Source organism: Capsicum annuum, chromosome 2 (genome assembly GCF_002878395.1).
Source record: "Capsicum annuum cultivar UCD-10X-F1 chromosome 2, UCD10Xv1.1, whole genome shotgun sequence".
NCBI lineage: Eukaryota > Viridiplantae > Streptophyta > Magnoliopsida > Solanales > Solanaceae > Capsicum > Capsicum annuum.
In genome coordinates, this window is record NC_061112.1 from 150,755,162 (window position 1) to 150,780,901 (window position 25,740).

At 31.6% G+C, this 25,740-nt stretch overlaps 2 protein-coding genes across 2 annotated transcripts; one reads left to right on the forward strand and one right to left on the reverse strand.

Annotated features, from left to right (window-relative positions):
* Positions 1–84: 84 nt before the first annotated feature.
* LOC107860555 lies at positions 85–1,098 on the reverse strand. Its single transcript, XM_016705950.2, has one exon. The coding sequence runs from the start codon at positions 953–955 to the stop codon at positions 485–487; it is 471 nt and encodes a 156-aa protein (XP_016561436.1). The 5' UTR covers positions 956–1,098; the 3' UTR covers positions 85–484.
* A 2,952-nt stretch (positions 1,099–4,050) lies between these two features.
* On the forward strand, positions 4,051–7,846 carry LOC107861461 (mitochondrial outer membrane protein porin of 34 kDa). The gene is made up of 6 exons (XM_016706797.2): positions 4,051–4,372; positions 5,765–5,832; positions 6,187–6,297; positions 6,559–6,645; positions 6,752–6,960; positions 7,222–7,846. Exons 1-6 carry the CDS (start codon positions 4,168–4,170, stop codon positions 7,526–7,528), a joined length of 987 nt encoding a protein of 328 aa, XP_016562283.1. The 5' UTR covers positions 4,051–4,167; the 3' UTR covers positions 7,529–7,846.
* Positions 7,847–25,740: the final 17,894 nt, after the last annotated feature.

The following is a 25,740-nucleotide window of genomic DNA, read 5'->3' on the forward strand; positions in this document are numbered from 1 at the left end:
ATTCACAAGTATAGCATCATATCAATTGATGTAAAAGTGGCAAATCAAAAAGGATATGTAGTAATGTAGGTACTACAACTAAAGTGAATACTCAATTACATTCTGTAAATTAAAGTAGGATAAATAGAAAAGGTCCATTACAGCCGAGATAACACTTGATTGAGCTAAAATAGTTAAAACCTTTTATTAAAAACAAAAAATCGGGGCGTGGAAAGGGATTACTAGGTGGAGAATCGAACCCTCACCCATGAACAAGGTGAAAGCTCGGTGAGCTACTAAGATTCTTCAAAATAGTTAAAACAACAACAGCAAGAACACACCCAATGTAGTCCCACAAAGCGGGTATTATTCCATAATTCCCCACAATAAAACAACCAACTACAAAATTCACAATACATAGTAAATTTGCACGGCCTAAAATACGCAACTCAGGTATAAACACACGAAATTATCGAATCCGATAACAGTAATTAACTAAATTAACTCACTCTACATCAAACCCTTTCTCTTGCAGCTCCGTAATAACCTCGTTCCTCATCCTCGTCCACAGCTTAAACGCTTCCTGGTCAACTTTCTTATCTTGTAACACTTTCTGATAATTATACGAATCCTTATCCGATTCAATAATCCCCTTAGGACCAATAGTAGTACCAATCATTCCACCTTTAGCAACAAACTCCTCCATCGCCTTCTCATCACCTGGATACGGAAACTTCCTGCGCTCGTATAGATGTGCTAGTTCCTTTTCCTCCTTTGGCCTTGGCTTTAATGTCCACCAACCTAACGGTGAAGTCTCGTTCCATACCCAAGCAACGCCGAAGAGAGTGTAGGTACAGAGTAATGCTTTGCCTACTTGCTTCCAGAAGTGATAATCTTCTTTACCTAGTCCGATTTTCTTTAGGTATTTTTGGGCGTCGAATGATTTTGCCATTTGAGTACCTGCTTTGTGACGCATCGTGAAGACTGATTATTTGGGCAAAAGAATCTTGCAATTCTTTCTTCAGTTTTAATAATAAGTGACAAATGATCAAAACTGAAATGGGGAAATCACATTTTTATGGTCGAAAAGGCCCTTAATCGCGTTTTTATGGTCGTGGTATGTTACATTCAAAGGAAATTAATAATTAATTTATATCATGAAATAATTTTGATTCTTTATTTGGTTAAAACGTAAGATAAATAACATAAATATCCTCTTACTTTTTTAATTACTTTACTCTCCCTCCCTATTAATATATATAACATAGCCAACATATACATAACATTCTATATTTATGTTGGAATTTTTATAATATATTTAGGAAATTAAAATTTTTTGTAATATTGAAGACGTAAGTTGTGCATTTCTTTAATTTTTAGTAAAAAGTATTCCTTAATCTTATTAACTGATCACTTCATTAAATTCAAAAAAAACATATTAAATTTTTTTCTAAATTATTTTTATAATTAGTTACTTATTTGTAAAGTTTTCAAGAAGTTTTTTTAAAAGATAAATTAATAAAATAATTTTTTTTATGATTTCTTAACATACGTATAAAAAATTTAAAAAATTAATTAAAAGTATCTTTTGTTTTTGTTAAATATTTAGCAAATTCAAAAAGTTAATTAAGATTGTACCAAAAAAACGATTTTCTAGAAATCTTAAAGAAATGTGATTAAATTCCTTAAAAAAAAAAAGAAAAAATTACAGAAAATAACATACTTAAGACTATAATTATAATAAATAACAATACTTTTATAAAATTACAGTTTATAGCAAGAGTAGCATTATTTTACTCATTAAATAGGCAAGTACATGTTTTACTCCCACTACTTTATATTTTCCTATTTTCACTCCACTGTTTCATCTCCCCCAAATATAGTCATATCTTTTACCCTCTTTTTTTCATCTTATTTTCTTTATCATTTTTTTTTATTTTCACTTTATTTTCTATCTTATATTTCTCTCCTATTTTGCTTTTTCGTTTTTTTGATTTTTTTGTTTTCTTTTTTTTTCTTTTTCATATTTAAAGATAATTATCTTTATGATTTTTAAGATTTTAAAATAAAACATCATTACTATCTTTCACTATCTTATGTCTCTATCTTTTTTTTTCTTCATAGTTTTTTTTCATCATGTTTTTTTATCATTTTATTTTTTTATTTTGATTTTTTTTTTTCATCTCTACTTTATTTTCTCTCTACTATTTCTCTTTTTTTCTTTCCTTTTTCGTTTTTTTTCCTTTCTCATATCTTTTTTTTTTTCTATTTTCGTTTTCTTCTTCTTCTTTATTTTATTTTGTTTCTTTTTTTCTTTTATTTTTACACTTCTTTTTCTTTTTTTCCTTTTTTTTTTCTTTTTCTCTTCTCTTTTTTTCATTTTTTTCTTTTTATATTTTTGTTTTTTTTTTCCTTTTTTTACTCTTCTATCTCTAACTTTTATTTTGAAAAGACAAAAATGTATATCACATTCACATATTCAAAAAACATATAAAATACATAGCCATATAGATCTGGATATATATTTACGGTATAAAACATACATATGTATTTACGATATACATATCATATTCATATTAAACAGTAACAAACATAACTATACTGTATATCTTCATATGTGTTTGCGAAATACAAAAGTGACTCATATAAAATAAGAATATACATATGGATCAGGTTTGTATTCTGTAAATACATATGTAGAACTATATGTATTTTATACGGTGGTGGATTTGTCTTTGAACTATACATACTATATCATTTTAGAGGGTAACATATGTACTTATTTGTTTTCTTTTACTATTTAAGATATCTATCATGTATTTTTTTATTATCTTTATGTATATGTATATAATTGTCATTTTATCATAGAGATTTTGTGTCATATATGTTTATATATACGTGTGAGTCAGATATGTATTTCTGTAAATACATATGCAGATATATATATGCATGTTTTTTTACCGTAAATACATATGCAGATCTGTATGTCTATTTATTTTGTATATTTTTTGAATATTTATATATCATATAGATATTTGTCTTTTAAAAATAAAAGATAAAGATAGAAGAGTAAAAAATAAAAAATAAAAAGAAGTGAAAAAAGAAAAAAAAAGAAGAGAGAGTAACAAAGACTAGAAATAGAATTGTAAAAATAAAAGCGATTTTTTTTTAAAAAAAAAGAAGAAGAAAATGTAAAAAAAATATGAGAAAAGGAAAAAAAAGGAAAACGAAAAAAGAAAAAATAAATAAAAAATGAAGAAAGGAAAAAAAAGAAGAGAAGTAGAAGAGAGAAAATAAAGTGGAAAGAAAAAAATGAAAAAGAAAAAGAAATTAAAATAAAAAAAAAAGAGAAAAAAAAAAAAAATAGTTAGAGATATAAGAGAATGATATTTTGAAATTTTGAAGATCATGAAAATAATAATCTTCATATTTGATTTTGATTTGAAAAAGAAATCTACTAATATAAATAAGAGTAATTTATGGGAATTTAATTAGATGAGACAATTATTCCTAATTTAACTCAACTAATTTGAGTAAAATAAGGGCAGTAAATCTTGTTGTATATGTATTTGTATAGCAACAGTTTACTTAAATATAAAATACAATTTGTTATTTTTCGTAATTAAGAAACTGTTGCTATAAAAGTTGCAATTAACGCTCTAAAATTGCTATTTCTGAAATTCCCAACCCCCCCACCCCCCCAAAAAAAATCAGATTGAGACTGCGTATATTTCAAAGCTTGGAACCACAATTGTAAGTAGGTGTGTATATTGCTGGTTGAAAATTATTTACAAACTTCTTTTTTTTGATATATGAGTTCGTTCTTGATTGTAGAAAGTCAATAATATTATAGGGGACCAAATCATAATGCTAATAAAGTCAATAATATTATAGGAGACTAAATAATTTTACTCCTAACCATTTAACTAAAGACTAGAATACCTCATTTAAATAAAATAATTTTACTTCTAACCATTTTCTATTCAACAATATTTTCCACTTTCAACTCCTTTTCTTGATGGATAATACACCTCTTTCCTATCTTGTTGCACAAGAATTAAATCCTAAACCAACTTGTAGCTAACGCCACAAATCCATTTAACAATCACAAGCCACGTGTCTACTAACACCCGAACAGCGTGATAATCAACGGCTCTAAATTGGCTTAAGTCTACAAGTTTTAGATCAATGGCCCGGATCAATCGAACGAACCTCACAATAGTACACCGTTATTTATATAAAAACCCCCCTGCTCCTCACTGCTTCTTCACGGCTACAGAGCTTTCTGTATACTTCTTTTCTTCGTTAACATTTTATTTTAATCTTTCGATTTTCACTTCAACAATGGACAAAGTACCTGGTCTCTACAGCGACATTGGAAAGAAGGCTCGAGGTATCTCTAATAAATTTTTAAAATTTTCGCACCATGATATGCCTGTATGTTTGTGTTTTTCGAGTTTTGACGTTTTCGTTTCAAGGAATGTGATAGAATAGAAGAAAGAAACTTGTTTGTGCTATCTATTTACTCTTTATTTTTGCTGGTTGCAGCGTAAACTGTGATTAGACTAGACATGGTGCAATTCCAGCTTACCGAGGCCACATCCTTAGGTAGAAGTAAGGTTGTGGAGGATATATACAAATTAGGCTAGACGGTTAGTAGATAGAGAGTTAGTAGTCTTGTCATCGGTCCATAATAGTAGTTGTAGTATTGCTCCGGTAGTTTTTGGTCCTTCTATTATTATTTGTTATCTTGTATTTTACTATCAATCTATCATATATTCACATTATGTAGTTACTATTTTGTTACCATTTGTTATTTTTGTTACTTTCTTGTACTTCTATGACTTCTTTTCTGGCATATTTTTTTGTAGTAGTTACTATGCTCTTACTGTCTGCTATTTTTGTTACTATCTACTATTTTTTTTGTACTTTTTTTTTTTGGTTCCCACCCATGTCCGGTACTCGTATTAGAGCAGGACTAAGTTGTGCTGGGAAGTCCCACATCTGGGTTAAAGCACTCCCTAACAAAGGCAACTTCGTACCTAGGGGGACTCAAACCCGAGACCTCTAGTTAAGGATTAAGGAGTACTTACCACTCCACCACGACCCTTGTTGGTATTTCTTGTATTTCTATTACTTCCTTTTCTAGCCTCTATTGTCGTATTGTTTCTTGTCGTTACTGACTTGTTACTATTTGCTATTTTCGTTACTTTGTGTTATTTCTTGTACTTCTGAAATAGAGTTAAGGTCTGAGTGGACTCTACCCTCCCAGACCCCACTATGTGTGATTACACTGGGTATATTGTTGTTGTTGCTGGATGAAACTGTGATGTTTCTATTTTTTTGGTCTGTAATATTATTATTTTACATTGAAATCAAATCTTAATAGAGATAATATGTGTATGTATGTTAGTCGCATATGGACGTTTTTGTTCTGGCACATATAACAGAACAAAAGAAGGAGATTCTCATTTGTGCTGTGTATTTATTTTTGTTTGCAATGTAACTGCGATGTTTTTTTTTCTTTTTTGGTGGGTAGAATTGTTATTTTGCATTGAAATCAGACCTTTTGACTTTTATACAAGGACTATAAGAAGACAGATGATATGTGTATATGAGTGTGTGTTTCGAGTATGGAGGTTTTCGTTATGTCCGAATGTGATAGAACAGCGCAAAGAGACTATTGTTTGTGCTATTAGTTTGCTTATTTTCGTCGTTTGCAACTTAAATTGCAATGTTTTTACTTTTTTTGGTTGGTAATATTGTTATTTTGCATTGAAATCAGATCTCCTATACAAGGGCTACCACACTGACCACAAGTTTTCAATTACTTCTGAATCTGCCACCGGAGTTGTGAGTATCTCTTTCATTCATGTATATACTTTGATTTAGCTGGGTTTTTTTCTGTGCATATCCATGTCATTGTGTGATTGAAAGTTGGATCGTTGATGCACTTCTTTTGTTAACTGCGATCGCTTCAGATAAAAAGTTTGTATATCCTTGCACATATTGTGTTTGCGGTACGTTTCCCTCGCACTAATTGCCTGTTCTCTCTGAGGAAATATACTTTTGTATAAATTAATAGTCCCTCCCTTTAGTTATAATTCTCAATATCTGCAACATTATTGCCTATAAAAGCTCTGATGGACGTCTTGAGACATTTTTTGTTCTATGTTCTCCTTTTGAACAATTTCCTTGTTCTAGTAGGTTCTTTCCTCATCAGGATTGAAGAAGGATGATCTGTTTCTGGCTGATGTCAACGCTCAATTGAAGAACAAGAATATTACAACTGACATTAAAGTAGACTCAAGCTCCAATGTGAGTTCTGCAATTCTCTCTTCTATTTCACTGCTTATTTTCTCATCTCACCCTCGTATGCTGCTCTTCTGATTTCTGCTCTTCGTCTTTAGTGGTTATTTGACAACACGTGAACGCACAACCTTTTCTTACTTACAATACCATGTTTATATTTGTAGCCTTTTTTATATTTTGCTTTAAGGGTAATTACTTAGCGTAGTTTTCTTATTCCTTCTCTTATACAATGAACTTAATCTGATATAATTATGTAACCGATGTTAGCTTTTCACAACCATCACACTTGATGAAGCTGCTCCAGGGTTGAAGACAATTTTAAGCTTCAGAGTTCCTGACCAACAGTCTGGAAAGGTAAACAGCTCTATCATTTATTTGTCAAATATTGACATTGAATGAAGAAATCGTTTCAAAGCAAATCACTGCTCCGTGTTATTAAGTTTTGTATTGTTCATGACAGCTGGAAGTTCAATACTTACACGACTATGTTGGGATAAGCACCAGTATTGGATTGACAGCAAACCCCATTGTTAACTTCTCCGGTTTAGTGGGAACTAATGTTCTTTCTCTTGGAACTGATGTGTCCTTTGACACCAAGTTGGGAGCATTCTCTAAGTACAATGCTGGCTTGAGTTTCACAAATGATGACCTTGTTGTTTCAGTCAATCTGTAAGTTGCTTCCATTACCGTAGGATATCTTGCTTGAAATTGAGCATGCATTGACTGTCAAGTTAATAACGTTAGAAACTTGTAGTAGCAAATCACATATTTCCCATGCTTTTTGTGCAAGTAGAAAATCGTGTGTTGTTGTGAAATTGTTGCAATATTGGTGTAATGTTTAGCTGCCCTGTCGAAATACTTTTATTTGAATACTTAATTCAATTCGGGATTAGTTTATCTAAATTGTGCATGTATTGCTTGACAAATCAGGAATGACAAGGGAGACACTCTGAGTACATCATTCTACCGCACACTCAGACACGTGAAAAGTACTGCTGTTGGCATGGAGGTGTCCCATAGCTTCTCCACCAATGAGAAGACCTTTACTACTGGCACTCAGTATCAGTTGGATGAGCTGACCACCATAAAGACGAGTCTAAACAATTTTGGCAAGGCAACTGCACTGCTCCAACATCAGTGGCGCCCAAATTCTCTTTTCACCCTTTCGGGTGAAATTGACACCAAAGCTATTAACAAAGGGGCAAAATATGGATTGGCTGTTGCTCTTAAACCATAGAATGATGGTTTTGGAGATATGAGGCACTAGTCCAATTGGAATGATGCTCGTTCTGTGGCGATTTTTGTGTTTTGACAGTAAAACTTCACTCTAGGTGGTTGCTAGAACCAATGTCTTCTCTTTCTAAGTTCATATATTCTTATTCACCCTCTCGCTTAACTGATAATGGGTTCTCCCATTGTACTTTTTTTGACATTTCACTTTAAGGTTTCTCTCATTTAATTTAGGAGATTATTGCTGGTATGTGTCATTTCTCTTATTAGTAAGCACTGTTGGGAATATTTTATTTGATTGAATGCTTATTTTTATTTGATTTTATGCCCGGAGAAAGACAGGCAACGTCACATTTTAATTATTCAGTGTATATGGATACCAATGAATTAAGTTGCTTGGATTCTCCAAAAATATTGTCGAACCCGGGTTGGAACCTTAAAAAATACACTATTTTTGGGATCCGCCACACATCCTTCTACATTTTTGAAAAGTCCTAGCAACAAAGCCAATGAATTCAATGGAGTGACAGATTGACAAGTTATTTTGAGAGACCCAATCGTTTGAAAATTTTCAAGGACCAACTCCCCTTTGAAAAAATTTAAGAGACGGAAGCCCTTTTGTGTGTCTATGATGTCATATTTTTTTTACTTCTAATATAACTGAAATAACATTTATATATATACTAAATGGTGCGTGCCCGTGTTGTATGCAAAGTGGAAGCTATAATAAGTAGTTGATAGAAAAGAGATTATGTTTCAACCTTTGACAAAATGTGTAGACAGCTAGACGAGCCACATTAATTTCCGAGCAAAAGAAAATCTGGACTGGAAAAAACAATGCGACATTCAGATATGTCCGGAGAGCTAATACGTTTATACTGTATCGTGGAATCATATATATCCCAATATCAGCATCAAAGCAATCTCATTTCATAGACAGAGGCACAATGTGCTGAATAAATATTCTCCAAGTAACTGAGCTATAGGAGTGTTGTAACACCGCCTAAAATTCGTGCATACTTTAGCTTCTAATAGTATGGTCAAAGAGTTGAAAAGACTAGAATTTTTTTTTTAAAATGTCAAGGGACTTAATTAGTCTCATTTTGAGCTCCCAATCTTTGATGATTTTTTTCGCGGCTTTTCCGACCTTCGTTTATTGATTTCTTTGATGATTTATGATGGGGCAAGTCGATAGTACATATTTGGAGAGTTTCGGAATTTTTGGACCTTGTTTAGGATACGTTTGGATGCTCAAAACAGTAGCATCATACGATTAGCATGCGTCGCATGGTCCATTCCACATCTGGCACCATGCGATGCAGTATGCGACGTACGCTCCAGTCCGGTGGACTAGAGCATACGACACATGCTCTGTTGCACGCATCTGGGAATTTTAGCCTTTAACCCCTGTCTCATTAAGGGTATATTGGGTATTTTCCACCCTCTTATCAGCTTAAACACGAGATTTAATCCCAAATACATCAAAATACATTCACTTCTATCAAATTTTCTCAAGAAAACTCTCAAAGGTTTCAAACAAAAATTTCAAATAACTCAAGATTCAACCGTTAGTTTTCGAGATTGATTGAAGATTTGGAATCCCCAAACCGTAGGCTTCAAGAATCATTCATTAATTTCCTACCTTGAGTTACGGGAGTTGTCCTAAATTTCATGGGCATGATTTTGAAAAGAATTTACACAAGACTTTAATATTCATACAAGTATATATATGTTATTACAAGTGGGGTTTTCGTTTTAATGCCAATAACATGTTTTGTGATATGATTTTGAAAGGAATATTGAAATATCATGGGGTTGTTTGCTATATATCTCAATTTGTCGAATTTGTGGAGATGTGATTTGAATTTCAAAGGATGTGATGAATATAAATTGTGAACTCTTTAAATTTTCTCATGATAATGTTTTAGTACCCCACATGATAATAGTGTTAAACGATTGAGAGCATGAGTTTTGTAACTGTTATGATACTACTTTATAAATGATAAAACTTCTTGAATTCTTACATGTTGAGAATCATCGTGCATATGTTTGATGTGTTGGAGTCTTATGTGTGTGCATGTTGTAAATAGCATAAGAAATTGGAGAATTGGTGTAGTACTGATGACTTACACGTTGGGGTATGGCGATACCCCGCAGAATAAAATGTATGTTTTGTCTTGTATCAAGCTTAAAGCTTAAATTTATGTGAGTTAGGTGGTTACCCGAAGAAAGCACAAGTCAAATGACTCTACGCTGGAAACCGTGATTGCCGACACGGGAACTTGGTACCCTACTATGTGATCTTGCTACCTAGTATTATGTCATCCCAAATCGAGACTAATGGTTAGGAGCCCTGCTTTGTGATCTTGAGCCCAACCACGACATATTGACTTAATTGGAGTATCGCACCCTGTTGTGTGATCTTGTGTATCCTCCCCTCACTAATATTTCAATCTGGGCGGCAACCGAGATTTGGTAGTTGGTGAAAACATGAGATTGTAGGGCGTAACACCTAGCTCAGTAGTGTTGCATTGTTGTTGAAAAATCATTATACTATGCCCATGTGTTTCCGAATTATTTTGCGAAAAAGTGTTTCATAGCAGCTCTCTACTATATTAGATAAAGATTATATTTTTGTTTTTGGATTACTTTGCGTACCAGTACATCTGTATTGACCCCCCCTCCCTCTCAGGTTTTGAGGCACAGTCTAGGGGTCCTGATAAGCAGTAGATTTCGCGGGGCAGAAGCGCAGAGTCTAGTGGGTGAGCCTTCTATATTTCAGAAGGCCTGTTTATTTCTAGACATTTATCACTTATTATAGTTTTGGTCTACTGGGGGCCTTGTCCCAGTTTTCAGATAGTTGTTATTGATCATGTAGTAGGTGTTATTTTATGATGTATTCGGGTACAAGAATCTGTATTTAGGCATAACAACTTCAACACTAGTTCAAGTTCAAAACAAGAATACTATGAAGTACAAAAACACCCTCAACACAAGATCAAAGTGATCTTTCTAAGAAGTGTGTTTTATTTTTTCAGAAATTAAGATGAAACAGAAATATAAAGCCAAGTCCCCCGACTTCACGGAGTGCCCTTAAGGAATAATTTCCCTCATTGTACCCGGGGTTTTGGAATCTTCCTCCCAGGATAAAATGACTTTCAATCCAATTATAGTGGTACCTCAAATAATTGGATTCATCGAACTCACTCAACGATTTGATTAATCACAAAGAATGTTTTGAAGACAAGAAGAATTTTTATTTCAGAAATTTTTTCATTCATATCTAAACCTGTGGATGAAAGCAGGTTTATATAGCCATCAAATGCCTCTTCTGAAAGGTGGCAATGGTTCACTTAAAAGGTGTATCCTTTGGAAGAGTCATGTCTGTTCATTCAAAACATTGTGTTTTTTTCTGAATAGACACAACTATCTGAACAGTCATACCTTTTTCAAAACAATATGTCTTTTGCTCAAAGGTTGTGTCCCTCCATTTTTCATTCACACCAATTAAACCCAACAGTAGGGATTTCGCAGGTGGTTTTCAGATGTTGTTAGTTGGTATTGGATGCCACACTCCATTGTTAAATTTATTTCAGACTAATGAACATGTTTCCGTTTCAGTATATATTTCCACATTATCTTTTTATATATAAATAGTGTACATGATTACAAGTTAGAAGGGCGCTCGGACCGTTATGGTTCGGGATGTCCGTCACGTCTTGAGTCCCGCTTCGGATCGTGACAAGTGCAAAAGTTACATTTTTATCACTAGAAAGGTAGGCTTGCTTTACTTCATGTCCTGCATAGAGTAGAATCAAAACAACAATCTAATGTTATAGAAAAAAGAGTGCACACATAATAACCCACCTAAAAAGGTTGAGGAACAACACAAGAAAAGGAATCAGATCTGTGCATTCCATCTGTTGAACCATTAATGTTAGTGACTCGGGATGAAATCACATTCTTTATGGTTGAAATAGGGTTCTTTTAATTTTTTTGCCAAACAACATAACTCTCGACAGTTTGAAGCTTAATTACAGAAAATTTCGAGATTTTGCATAATTACTGAAAATTCCGATTTTGGGTTTGTCGAGATAAATAATTAGCTCCCGATACATTTGTTATACATAATTAGCTCTCGATATATGTTTTTCAATTTAGGGTTTGTCAAGATACATATTTAGCTCCTGGTACATCCAACGAAGATTCATAAGTAGTTGGGATTTTTGTAATTACCTTTGTAAGGTTGAGATTTGTGTAAATATAGTAAATTAAGGTGTATGTTCATATTATTTTTCCTAATTTTTATCATGTAATAATTATGATCCTTTAAGTTGATAAAAAATAATATATTCGCTCCATTCCATTTTATGCCAGGCCCTTTCTTTTTTTCGTTTGTTCATAAAAGAATGTCACATAAAATTTGAGAGAGGGGATAGTACTATTATGAAATATTGATGTGTGAGTTAGTGATTTATCAACTCAATTACTAGCAAAACACACATAGATGGTGAATAAGCCAAATATTTGTCTACAAATACTTTTAGGAGGGTTTGATTATAAAATTTCCGCCTACCTGACATATATAAGGTTGTATTAGCTGACGAGTTATTTTGTATTCTTTAATATTTTTCAAATAATTTATTTAAGACCCTTAATGCTCTCCTTCCCAGCCAGAGATATTGAACCACTGGAAAGACAAGACCACGACTGAGAAAATGGAGAAAAAGATGTCGGATATCGTGATGGAGATAAGTCCTAATAGTTCAAGTTTGAAACTTAACAAGTTGAAATAGTTGAGGTGTGTTGTTGACCTTCAAATCTATTTATGAAATGGTCTTGTTGAGTTGGGGATGTTAAGATGTATGATCATACGAAACTAGATAAAATTAAATATAATAACATTTACGAGAAGATTCAATTACTATTCATCTTTGTACATTTGTACAATAAATTGTATAATTAAACAAAATTTTAAACAAAAAAGAAAAATAGTAGTGACAACTGTACATAGATTTAAAGTTACAACACCTATAGCTACTTGAATGTGAAGCTGTAGGTGTTGTAACTTAAGGATATAATTAGTGAGTGTTAGTTAGTTAGTTACAACAGATTAGTAGCTAAGATATTCTAGATATATTTTTATAGTAGTGACAATTGTCGGTCTATAAAATGTGGAGGCAGTTATCATTCTACAACTTGTACTGTTTCATTGAGCTTCTATTGAAGTATAGCTTCATTTTGCTTCTTCTCTTTCAATTTTTGCATTTCAATCCGCCATGGCTGAGCTTCTTAACAGAATTTACAAGCAGTAACATGATTAATGAGAATTTATATAGTTGTGTCAATTTATTTTAAAGTGAAATTTAGTTAATTGTTGTAGCATATGATATAACTAAAAAGTATCTTTTTACTCCTAAAAGTTTATCTATTTTCCATGATGTTACTATTTGTTAATCAAGTTTCAACTTTACAAACAAAATAATTCAAATAATACTTATTAGGTTTGATATCAAGTAACGATATGATTATATGATTTCAACTTGAAAATACTGCCATTTTATGCAAATATCTTGGGTACAACCATACAAGAAAACGATCTTGCTGCAGAAGAATTACTTCCTCCATCTAATTATACTTTTTTATTATTGACTTGACACACATTTTAAGAAACAATGAATAATAGGGACAATTTTACTGGGTTAATTCCTAATATTGCCACTCAACTTATAAAAGTATTTCAGTAAGGTAATTTTTAAATTTTTTAGGACAGTATTGTCACTCAACTTGTAGCAACATCTCACTAAAATAACTTTTTAATTTTAGTGTTGACTCAACTTGTAGCAACATCTCACTAAAGTAACTTTTAAATTTTTTTGGACAATTTTATCACTGAACTACATATATATTTCCAACAAAGTGAAAACTAATGAAAAAGTTAATTTTTTTAACAGAAATTTATTCATATATATTTTAACTTTTATTTTTAGATCAAATACCCATTATTTATATAAAATTTATTTAATCAATTTCAAATATATTTATTAATAAAATGAATTATATTCCTATAACTAGAGCAAAATAGAGATGCAATCTAAAATAATATTTTCATAAAAAAATCATATCATCTTCCCCTTTTTTTCTCCTATATGCTAATCTCAAGTTTATAATTAAAAAGATTTGGTATTTAGAAAGTTCATCTTAATAGAAATAAAGATTAACTAAAAAACTAATATCGATGATGCATCACTATTTATTTAGCTCCTGGTACATCCAACGAAGATTCATAAGTAGTTGGGATTTTTGTAATTACCTTTGTAAGGTTGAGATTTGTGTAAATATAGTAAATTAAGGTGTATGTTCATATTATTTTTCCTAATTTTTATCATGTAATAATTATGATCCTTTAAGTTGATAAAAAATAATATATTCGCTCCATTCCATTTTATGCCAGGCCCTTTCTTTTTTTCGTTTGTTCATAAAAGAATGTCACATAAAATTTGAGAGAGGGGATAGTACTATTATGAAATATTGATGTGTGAGTTAGTGATTTATCAACTCAATTACTAGCAAAACACACATAGATGGTGAATAAGCCAAATATTTGTCTACAAATACTTTTAGGAGGGTTTGATTATAAAATTTCCGCCTACCTGACATATATAAGGTTGTATTAGCTGACGAGTTATTTTGTATTCTTTAATATTTTTCAAATAATTTATTTAAGACCCTTAATGCTCTCCTTCCCAGCCAGAGATATTGAACCACTGGAAAGACAAGACCACGACTGAGAAAATGGAGAAAAAGATGTCGGATATCGTGATGGAGATAAGTCCTAATAGTTCAAGTTTGAAACTTAACAAGTTGAAATAGTTGAGGTGTGTTGTTGACCTTCAAATCTATTTATGAAATGGTCTTGTTGAGTTGGGGATGTTAAGATGTATGATCATACGAAACTAGATAAAATTAAATATAATAACATTTACGAGAAGATTCAATTACTATTCATCTTTGTACATTTGTACAATAAATTGTATAATTAAACAAAATTTTAAACAAAAAAGAAAAATAGTAGTGACAACTGTACATAGATTTAAAGTTACAACACCTATAGCTACTTGAATGTGAAGCTGTAGGTGTTGTAACTTAAGGATATAATTAGTGAGTGTTAGTTAGTTAGTTACAACAGATTAGTAGCTAAGATATTCTAGATATATTTTTATAGTAGTGACAATTGTCGGTCTATAAAATGTGGAGGCAGTTATCATTCTACAACTTGTACTGTTTCATTGAGCTTCTATTGAAGTATAGCTTCATTTTGCTTCTTCTCTTTCAATTTTTGCATTTCAATCCGCCATGGCTGAGCTTCTTAACAGAATTTACAAGCAGTAACATGATTAATGAGAATTTATATAGTTGTGTCAATTTATTTTAAAGTGAAATTTAGTTAATTGTTGTAGCATATGATATAACTAAAAAGTATCTTTTTACTCCTAAAAGTTTATCTATTTTCCATGATGTTACTATTTGTTAATCAAGTTTCAACTTTACAAACAAAATAATTCAAATAATACTTATTAGGTTTGATATCAAGTAACGATATGATTATATGATTTCAACTTGAAAATACTGCCATTTTATGCAAATATCTTGGGTACAACCATACAAGAAAACGATCTTGCTGCAGAAGAATTACTTCCTCCATCTAATTATACTTTTTTATTATTGACTTGACACACATTTTAAGAAACAATGAATAATAGGGACAATTTTACTGGGTTAATTCCTAATATTGCCACTCAACTTATAAAAGTATTTCAGTAAGGTAATTTTTAAATTTTTTAGGACAGTATTGTCACTCAACTTGTAGCAACATCTCACTAAAATAACTTTTTAATTTTAGTGTTGACTCAACTTGTAGCAACATCTCACTAAAGTAACTTTTAAATTTTTTTGGACAATTTTATCACTGAACTACATATATATTTCCAACAAAGTGAAAACTAATGAAAAAGTTAATTTTTTTAACAGAAATTTATTCATATATATTTTAACTTTTATTTTTAGATCAAATACCCATTATTTATATAAAATTTATTTAATCAATTTCAAATATATTTATTAATAAAATGAATTATATTCCTATAACTAGAGCAAAATAGAGATGCAATCTAAAATAATATTTTCATAAAAAAATCATATCATCTTCCCCTTTTTTTCTCCTATATGCTAATCTCAAGTTTATAATTAAAAAGATTTGGTATTTAGAAAGTTCATCTTAATAGAAATAAAGATTAACTAAAAAACTAATATCGATGATGCATCACTATTCATCTTTGTACATTTGTACAATAAATTCTATAGTTAAACTGAATTTTAAACAAAAAAGAAAAATAAAATGATAAATATATAACTTTCATTAAAAATAAAAGATACATGTATCACTTTTTAATGAAAATTGCACCATCATTTTTCTCTAATTACATAAAGATATTAAAGACACATTTTAAATGGATTAAATGAATTTTATATAATTTATGTGCTTTGAACTAAAACTTAGCTTAAAATATAAATGAATAAAATTTTGTTAAAAAAATAATTTTTCTGTTAGTTTTCACAATATTGGATATATACTTATAGTTCTGTGATAATATTGTCCAAAAAAAAATTAAAAAGTTACTTTAGTGAGATGTTTCTAAAAGTTGAGTGACAATATTGTTCGGAGAAATTCAAAAGATACTCTAGTGGGGATACTTGTATAAGTTGAGTGACAATTTGAGGAATTAACTACAATTTTACTATATCATTCTTTAGATATAATAAATTTATGTTTTGAAGAAAATATATTGAATAATGAATAAATATTTACTACTAAGGATAAAATAGATAAATAGCTAAACTATTCATTTGTTTTTCAAATTGGATAACTATTAGTCAACATTTATTTTTATTTGGGAAAAGGGTCAAATATGCCCCTAAACTTTTCAAAAATATTCAAATATATTCTTTGTTCAAAGTTTAGCTCACCAATGTCCTTGTCGTCTAAGTTTTTGCCTATATATACCTCTATTGTCATGTTTTGGGTCATATATACCTTTGTTGCCACTAATTGGCTTGCTGGAATTTCCCAACCCCTTTCACCCTTTTTTAAAGAAATTACATTTGCCATGTCACTTTTTAATTACCACATAACGCATAATTAAACTCACCCCGTCTTCTACATCCACCAAATGCTCTGATCTACCTCACAATCTCTTTGAATTTTCTCTAATTTGCTGAAATTCTTTTGCTGTATTTTCAAATTCTTGCATAACCACAAGAATCATCGAGTAGAAAAAAAAAGTCAAGAACACCCTATAAAAACTCAATGCACAATTACGATAAAAATCAAGAATTAAAGTACTTACCCACTGCAAATTATTTTAGTATCATCAACCGACTCTATCTTTCGCATCACCGTCAATTCCAACAACAACAACAACAACAACAACAAATCTAGTGTATTCCCACATAGTGAGGTCTGGGGAGGGTAAGATATACTCAGTCCATACCTCTACCTCTAAAGAAGTAGAAAAACTATTTCCGATAGACCCCCAACTCGAGACACGGAATACTACACAAATACATAGTAAAGCATGGAACAAGATGGCATAACATAAATACAACACCCACAAGTAATAGAAAATAGATAAAAGTAAATAGATTCGTAATAAAGCATGAAACAAGGTATCATAACAAGAATAATACCCCCACCAAGTAATTCCCTACACTAGCGATCCAAACTGACCCTAGCCTTCTACCCTAATTCACGTCCTCCAGATCTTCCTATCTAGGGTCATGTCCTCAGTGCGCTGTAACTGCTCCATGTCCCGCCTAATCACCTCTCCCCAGTACTTCTTCGGCCTACCCCTACCCTGCCTAAAACCATCCAAAGCTAGTCTCTCACACCTACGAATCGGGGCATCCATGCCCCTCCTCATCACGTGTACGAACCATCTCAATCGGACTTCCTGCATCTTATTCTCTACTGGAGTCACACCAACCTTCTTCCTGATAGTCTCATTCCGAACTCTATCCCCCTAGTCAGCCCACACATCTAACGCAACATCCGCATTTCCGCCGCCTTTATTTTTTGAATGTGGGAGTTCTTAATTGGCCAACACTCCGCTCCATACAACATGGCCGGACAGACTGACACCCTGTAGAATTTGCCTTTAAGCTTGGGCGGCACCTTCTTATCACACAACACCCCCGAAGCAAGCTTCTACTTCATCCATCCCTCCCCAATACGGTGCAAGACATCCTCATCAATCTCACCGTTACCCTGAATCACGGCCCCGAGATACTTGAAACTATCCCTCTTACATACCCCCTATGATTCCAACTTCACTACCACCTCATTCTCCAACTTCACGTCATTAAACTTGCATTTCAAATACTCTGTCTTGCTCCTACTCAACCTGAACCCTTTAGACTCAAGAGTTTATCTCCACACCTCTAATTTATCATTCACACCCCCCCGCGTCTCATCAATCAAAACTACATCATCTGCAAAAAGCATACACCAAGGCACCTCTCCTTGAATACGCCGCGTCAACACATCCATCACCAAAGCAAACAAAAAGGGACTAAGAGTAGATCCCTGATGCAATCCTGTTAAGACAGTGAAATGCTCTGAGTCTCCTTCCGCCGTCCTTATCTGAGTTTTAGCTCCATCATACATGTCCTTAATTGCTCTGATATATACCACCGGGACTCCACTCATCTCCAAGTATCTTCAAAGCACCTCCCTGGGGACTTTGTCGTATGCCTTCTCCAAGTCGATAAACACCATGTGCATGTCTTTCTTCCTTTCCCTATACTGTTCCACCAGCCTCCGTACCAGGTGAATTGCCTCCGTCGTTGAGCTGCCAGGCATAAATCCAAACTGGTTCTCCAAAATAGATACTATCCGTCTTAGCCTCACTTCGACCACTCTCTCCCAAATCTTCATAGAGTGACTCAATAACTTAATACCTCTATAGTTATTGGAACTCTGAATGTCACATTTGTTCTTATAAAGAGGGATCATAGTACTCTACCTCCAAGCCTCGGGCATTTTTGCCGTCTTGAAAATTTTGTTAAACAATCCAGTCAACTACCTTAAACCAGCCTTGCCAGAAAACTTCCAAAAATCCACTGGTATCTCATCAGGCCCCGTCGCCCTACCCCTTTGCATTCTGCGAACAGCCTCTCTAACCTCCTCTACCTTAAAATGTCTACAATAACTAAAATCCCGACACTCCTCTGAGTGCTCCAACTCCCCTAACACAATAGCTCTATCCCCTTCGTCATTCAAGAGCCTATAAAAATACGAATGCCATTTATTCTTAATGTGGCCGTCCTCCACCAACACTGTACCGTCCTCCCCCTTAATGCACTTCACCTGATCGAGGTCACGACCCTTCTTCTCCCTAGCCTTAGCGAGTCTAAACAATTTTTTCCCCCTTCTTTCTTCTGTAACCCCGCATACAAACTCTCAAAAGCTGCCGTCTTAGCCGCCGTAACTGCTAACTTAGCCTCCTTCCTAGTTAACTTGTACTCTTTCCTATTTACCCGCTTCTCTTCTTCGTCTCTACTCTCAACCAACTTAGCATACGCCCCTTTCTTGGTCTCCACTTTTTTCTTAACCTCTTCATTCCACCATCAATCTCCCCGATGATGCCCAACCCAGCCCCTAGAAACACCCAACACCTCACTAGCATTCTCCCTGATGCACCTAGCCACCCTATCCCACATACTATCCACGTCCCCCCATTCCCGCCAACTTCTCTCACGCATTCACTGGCGTCAAGCCGCCCCATTTAATTTTAGGTCTACACTCCTCACCCCTTCTCTTCCTATCCTTCCTTATACCCAAATCCATAACCAAGAGTCTATGCTGGGTCGAAAGATTCTCACTCGGGATAACCTTACAGTCCTTACACAACACCCTATCCCCTTTTCTAAGCAATAAAAAGTCAATCTGGGTCTTGGCTATTGCGCTTCGGAAGGTGATCAGGTGATTGTCCTTCTTCGAGAAGCCCGAGTTCACCACCACCAGCCCAAAGGACCTCACAAAATCCAATAGAGTAACCCCCTCTTCATTTCTTTTCCCAAAACCAAAACCACCATGCACATCGCCAAAGCCTCCCGGTAACGCCCCGATGTGCCCATTGAAATCTCCTGCTACAACAATCTTCTCCGAGCTAGGTAAGCCTTTCACCACCTCATCCAAAGCCTCCCAAAACCGCATCTTCTCCTCCCCATCCAAGCCCACCTGCGGAGCATAAGCACTACACACGTTCAGACACCGTCAATTCCAACAATAAGAATAAGAAGAATAAGAAAAACTCAGGTGAGAAATTGAGACATAGATGTGTAAAAGAGTCCATCCATATAGAGACAACAAAAGTAAGTTGTCAATTTATGATGATATCTTTTATATGTATGAATGTATGTATAAGAGGAGCGGTTACTCAAGAATGTGAACAACAAGGATTTTCGGCAAATTAGAGAAAATACGATGTGATAATTAAAATGTGATGTGGCAAATATGATTTTTTTTTAAAAACAATTAACGACAATAGGGGTATATGACCCAAAACTTGACAACAGGGGTACATATGGTCCAAAATATGTTAATAGGGATATATATGGGCTAAAACTTGGACGACAAGGGCATTGATGAGTTAAACTTTTAATGGATGGTATATCTGAACATTTTCACAAAGTTTAGAACATATTTGACCTTTTCCCCCTTTTCTCCTTTTTAAATATAGTTTACAAGTATGTAGTCTTCATTCAATACGCATAAGTCACGTGTCCATTAACACTAGAACAACACGATAATCAACGGTCCTAAATGGGCTAAAGTTTACAAGGTTCAGATCTACGGTGCAAATCAACTGAACCTCACAGTAGTACACCTTTTGTCATGTATATATAAAACTAGAGTAGCATGGCCGTGTCAGCACAGGCCCAACATTAAGATATTTTAATTATGTATGATAAGTTAGATTGATGTCAATATGAATTATAAAACACGAATACACAAAGCGTATTAACTACTTGATAGTATTTTTTAAGGAGCCAAATTAATTTACAAGATAATTATATATAACTTACCCATATACATAACAAAATTCGATGCATTTTGAAGTTCAGAGCTTTAATCATATGGCTGAGATTTGATACATTAAGTATAAAATATGAGATTAAAATTGATACATAAGACTTGACACCTGTTGTATAAAATAGAGAATAATTATTGAAAAAGATAAAAGGCTATCTAGTTATTGCATATTACATCACACGTGGGTTGCAATTAATAGCCCAAAATTACAATGCATTCCCCTACTAAGTCGACATAAACATCCTTTGCTTTCATTTCTCATTCTCTTTTATTTGTCACCTTGTTTTTTTGAAGTTAAATTAAATTAATATTTTAAATTTTAAGTGTTTTAAAAATTAAAAAAAAAAAAGTTATAAGTTACCATCTGTCATATTGATTTAAGTTATTTGACTTTGAGAACACGATAAAACATACTTCTGTAAATGTTTTATCGAACTTTGCTTTTGTATATGTTCCTTCTACTGAAACGTAGAAGTCATTTGTTAGAGTGTATTAAAATAATTTTGAATAGAATGTATTAGTAGTATTTGCATTAATAATGCTTGTATTAGTAATGATGGTATTAATTATGCTAACTTTATCTCTTATACACTATTTGATGTGATGTATTAAAACTTGTCTTTCCAATTTTGATATATTTAAACAATTTTTTTTTTTAAAAAGGATTACATATACATTCTAACATTCATCCAGGATCTAGCACGAGTTCAATATATGTTATTTTTGTCTCAATTTATGTGACACAAATAGAATGTAGATAATCAATCATACTTTTAATATGTATTTAGATAATTCAATTTGTTAAATATTATAATTTATAATATTTAATTTAATTTTTAAATAATGTACATTAATTTTCTTGTCCAAACTTTTGTGTATTGATAGTCAATTATATTTTAAAGATAATTTAAATTTTTAATTTATTCTATTTCTTCTATTTCAATTTAAGTGACACTAACATAATTTCGAGAGTCAGCCAAATATTTTATATTTTAAAATTTTTTAAATTGTTAATTATTGTGATTTGTAGCATTTTTTTTTTTACATATTTTTTGAAATATATAATAGATTAAATTATTTTTAGATATTTTAAGTTGTTAACTATTGTTATTTATAATACTTTTTATGGATAATATATATTACTCTCCTTGTCCAAAGTTTTGTGTCATTGATAGCCAATTATATTTTTTAAATAATTTAAATTTTTAATTTTTGTGCTTTATAATATTTCTTCTATTTAAATTTAAGTGGCAAAATGCTTAGATGACCATAATAATTAATTAAGGGTGATATAGTAAAATCACGATTGAGCAGCAAAACATAAGTATCTTAAATGACTTACAACGACTAATTAAAAGTGACATAGCAAAATTACTATAAAATACCCGTGAAAAAAATTTAAGTGGATCTCATATAAGACGTCAAGTTAATTTAAAACATCAAGAGTTAATTTGTAATTTTTATATCTATTTTACCTTTTTATTAAATAATAATAATTTTTTAATGTTTAAATCGCTTATAATAATTAATTAGGGGTGATATTTAGTAAAATTATGGTTGAAACAGCTGAAGTAGACATGTCATAAATGTCTATTTTTATCCTTTTTAGTTAAATATTATTAATTTTTAATGCATAAATGACTTATAATAATTACTTAGGGGTGACATAGTAAAATTAATCAAGATTGAAGCAGCTGAAACAGACATGTCATAAATATTTATTTTACCATTTTAAATTAAATATTACTAATTTTTTAATTCATAAATGACTTATAATAATTAATTAGGAGTGATATAATAAAATCACGGATTGAATATTATTAACTTTTCAATAAATAAATGATTTATAGTAATTAATTAGAGTTGATATAGTAAAATTATGATTGAAGTAGACATGTCATAAATGTCTATTTTATTTTTAATTAATTATTATTAATTTTTTAATATATAAATAACTTATAATAATTCTTAATCAAGGGTGATACAGTAATGTTGGTGAATTTTTAAAAATCAAAGAGATACTAATTGTTAGGTTTATTTTGTTAAAATCACAATTTGGTAGATTTTAGATAAATCGAGAAAATAACGAATTAATCAAATAAGTTATATGATTAAAATATATTTTATATATAAAGTTTTTTAAAAATAAAATATTAAAGCTTCTGCTTTGAATTTGAGGTGATTAAAATAACTACAATCTAATAAGTAATTAATGCTCAAAGTTTTAATTAAAAAATTCATTAACTCGTAGGAATAGTATGCTTAATCTAATACGGATAATATGATTTACATATATAAAAATAACTAATTATTATTATTTAGTAACGAATTATATTTAACCTTATATAAGTAAAATCTTGCTAGGTATTTTTCTTTAGTTTCTTTTTGTTGGTATATATTGACTTGGCACAAATCTTTAAAAAAATATTTATTAAAAATTTATTTTATTAAATTAGATTTATTAATTATACAATAAAAAATTAAATTAAACAAACTTGTATTTCATGTAACAAATAAGGAGGAAAGTAAATTATATGTTTGATTCGAAATGTAAATAAAGGATAAAATGTATTTAATTGTATTTATCATATTAATTATTACGATAAATTATTGTCTCATTAATCAATTTACTTAATCATAATATATTTGAAACAATTTCATATTATATAGCCTAAATAAAAGTAGCACGTAGGTACTTACATTCATCCGAAATACAATGAAAAATACAATTTATAGAATAATTACTATCTTTTCAGGAAAAAAAATAAAAATGAAAAATACTCTCTTCTTCTAATATTGTTCGTCCTAAATTGAGATGACACAACTATTAAGAAAATAATGATTGGTAATATAAATTTATCATTTTGCGTCTATTAATTGTTTCATGCTGTTAATTTCAATATTAATGGAGTTATTATATGACTGATACTAAACTACTTTTTGCATCGATAATTAGGATTATACAATCATTGAAGTCTTTATAATATTTTTAAAAATTTGATAATTCAGTACTAGTAATAAGGAGTAATCAATTACTAAGGATAGAATGAGAAAAAAATTATCTTGTCTTAGTTAATGAAAAGGAAAAAATATATAAAGTAGCATAATTAAGTATTAAATTACAAAAAATAACAACATTTTTATCAAATTACATTTTGGAGCATATGTATTTGTATTTTTGTAGCAACAGTTTGCAAAAATGCAAAATACATATCGATCCTAAGGACAGTGAAAATCATATGTATTTGTATTTTTGTAGCAACAATTTACAAAAATACAAAATACAACTTGCTATATGATGTAATTATAAAACTGTTGCTATGAAACTTATAATTAAGGGAATAAGTATGCTATTTCTGAATTTTGTCCTAATAAAAAAGACAAATAAAATGAGAAAGGAGTAGATAAGGGCCCACTTGTGGAAATGAATGCAAGGCTAACAGACATTTATGGTAAATTTCTCACATGACATTGTATGTAATTAATGAAACAAGAGTGGAATTTGTTTTAAAACTTTTGATAGGTCTACAAAAGCAAGCACAAAAAATTTTCGATCTTAGCTAACAATTTTCTATAAAGAACTTAATACCCTTATTTTGAATTTAATGTCAAATAACTGACATGTTGTATATACTCTTTCTAATATACATAGATATAGAAAAGCTCCACGTACCTCCTCTCTGCTTCTTCACAGCCAAGCCAGCTTTCTCTACATTTCTTCTCCTTCCTTAACATTTTAATCCCAACAATGGCTAAGGGTCCTGGTCTCTACCGTGACATCGGCAAGAAGGCACGAGGTACCTCTCATAAATTTCTATTTTTTAAAAATTTTATGCAACATAATATGCCTATATCTATGTGTATTTCGAGTTTTGACGTTGAGTTTTTGTGAATGTGCTAGAACAGAAGAAAGTAACACTTGTTCGTGCTATCTATTTACTTATTTTTGTTGTTTGCAACGTGAACTGCGATGTTTTTTATTTTTATTTTTTAGTTGGTAATATTGTTACTCCCTCGGTTTAAAAAAAAATGATCTAGTTTGACTTGACACGGTGTCCAAAGTTATGTCAAATGTTTGTGGTCTTAAACATTTGATGTGGAAAGTTGAATTAAAAATATTGCAAAAAAAAGGAAAGTGTATCATTCTTTTTTAAACAGACTAAAAAAGAAAACGAGGGAATATTTTGGAAGGAAAGCTTTGAGTAACAGGTAAAGTTGACCCAGAGGTCACGACTATCAGACAGAGATAATGTGTGCAGGGTAAAGCTATATAGACCCTTGTAGTCCGACAATTCCGCCGACCCATTAATAGTGTGGTATTTTTAGTGCACCTGACTGCGCCCTTTTATGTGTATGTATGTGTTTCGAATATGGAGATTTTGTTGTGTGTGAATGTGATAGAACCAAGCAAAAGAAACTCGTGTTGTATGTGTTTAAGTGTGTGCATGTATTTCGAGTATGGAGGGTATCATCATGGCGAATGTAATAGAACAGAGCAAAGAGACTTTTGTTTATTTATTTATTTATTTATTTATTTATTATCTTTGTTGTTTGTACCTTAAACTGCAGTGATTCTATTTTATTATTTGATTGGTGGTGTATAATATATTTTGCATTGAAATCAGATCTTCTGTACAAGGACTACCAGGCAGACGATCAGATTTCAATAACTTTTGGCTCCATCCCCGGACCCGGATTTGTACGCATCTCTTTCGTTATGTGTATTACATTAATTTAGCTGGGTCTTGTTCTTTGTCCGTGTCATTGTGTGATTGAAAGTTGACTCATTGAACTGCAATTTTGCAATTTTTCCGTTATCTGCTATTAAAAAAATTGTATATCCTTGTGCACACTGTGTTTGCGGAATCAGGGTAAGCATAGTGATTGTTGAAAGTCGAGATACTTGTTTATGTAATTATGTTGGTATTTCTTTTTTTTTTTTTGGGTAAATAAAATCATTTTATTACCGAAGTGGACATTATACAGCACTAAAGGCTAGTTGACACAACTAGAGCCGTCAATATGGGTCAGGCCCATTGGACCGGCCCGATCCAACCTATAATTTT

Bases quoted from the DNA above. Each gene is read 5' to 3' on its own strand.
- LOC107860555 (XM_016705950.2), bottom strand. From the start codon at position 955: ATGCGTCACAAAGCAGGTACTCAAATGGCAAAATCATTCGACGCCCAA.
- LOC107861461 (XM_016706797.2), top strand. From the start codon at position 4,168: ATGGCCCGGATCAATCGAACGAACCTCACAATAGTACACCGTTATTTA. The intron at 5,833-6,186 runs GTGAGTATCTCT...TTGTTCTAGTAG, and splicing joins CTGAATCTGCCACCGGAGTT to GTTCTTTCCTCATCAGGATT. The intron at 6,961-7,221 runs GTAAGTTGCTTC...TTGACAAATCAG, and splicing joins CTTGTTGTTTCAGTCAATCT to GAATGACAAGGGAGACACTC.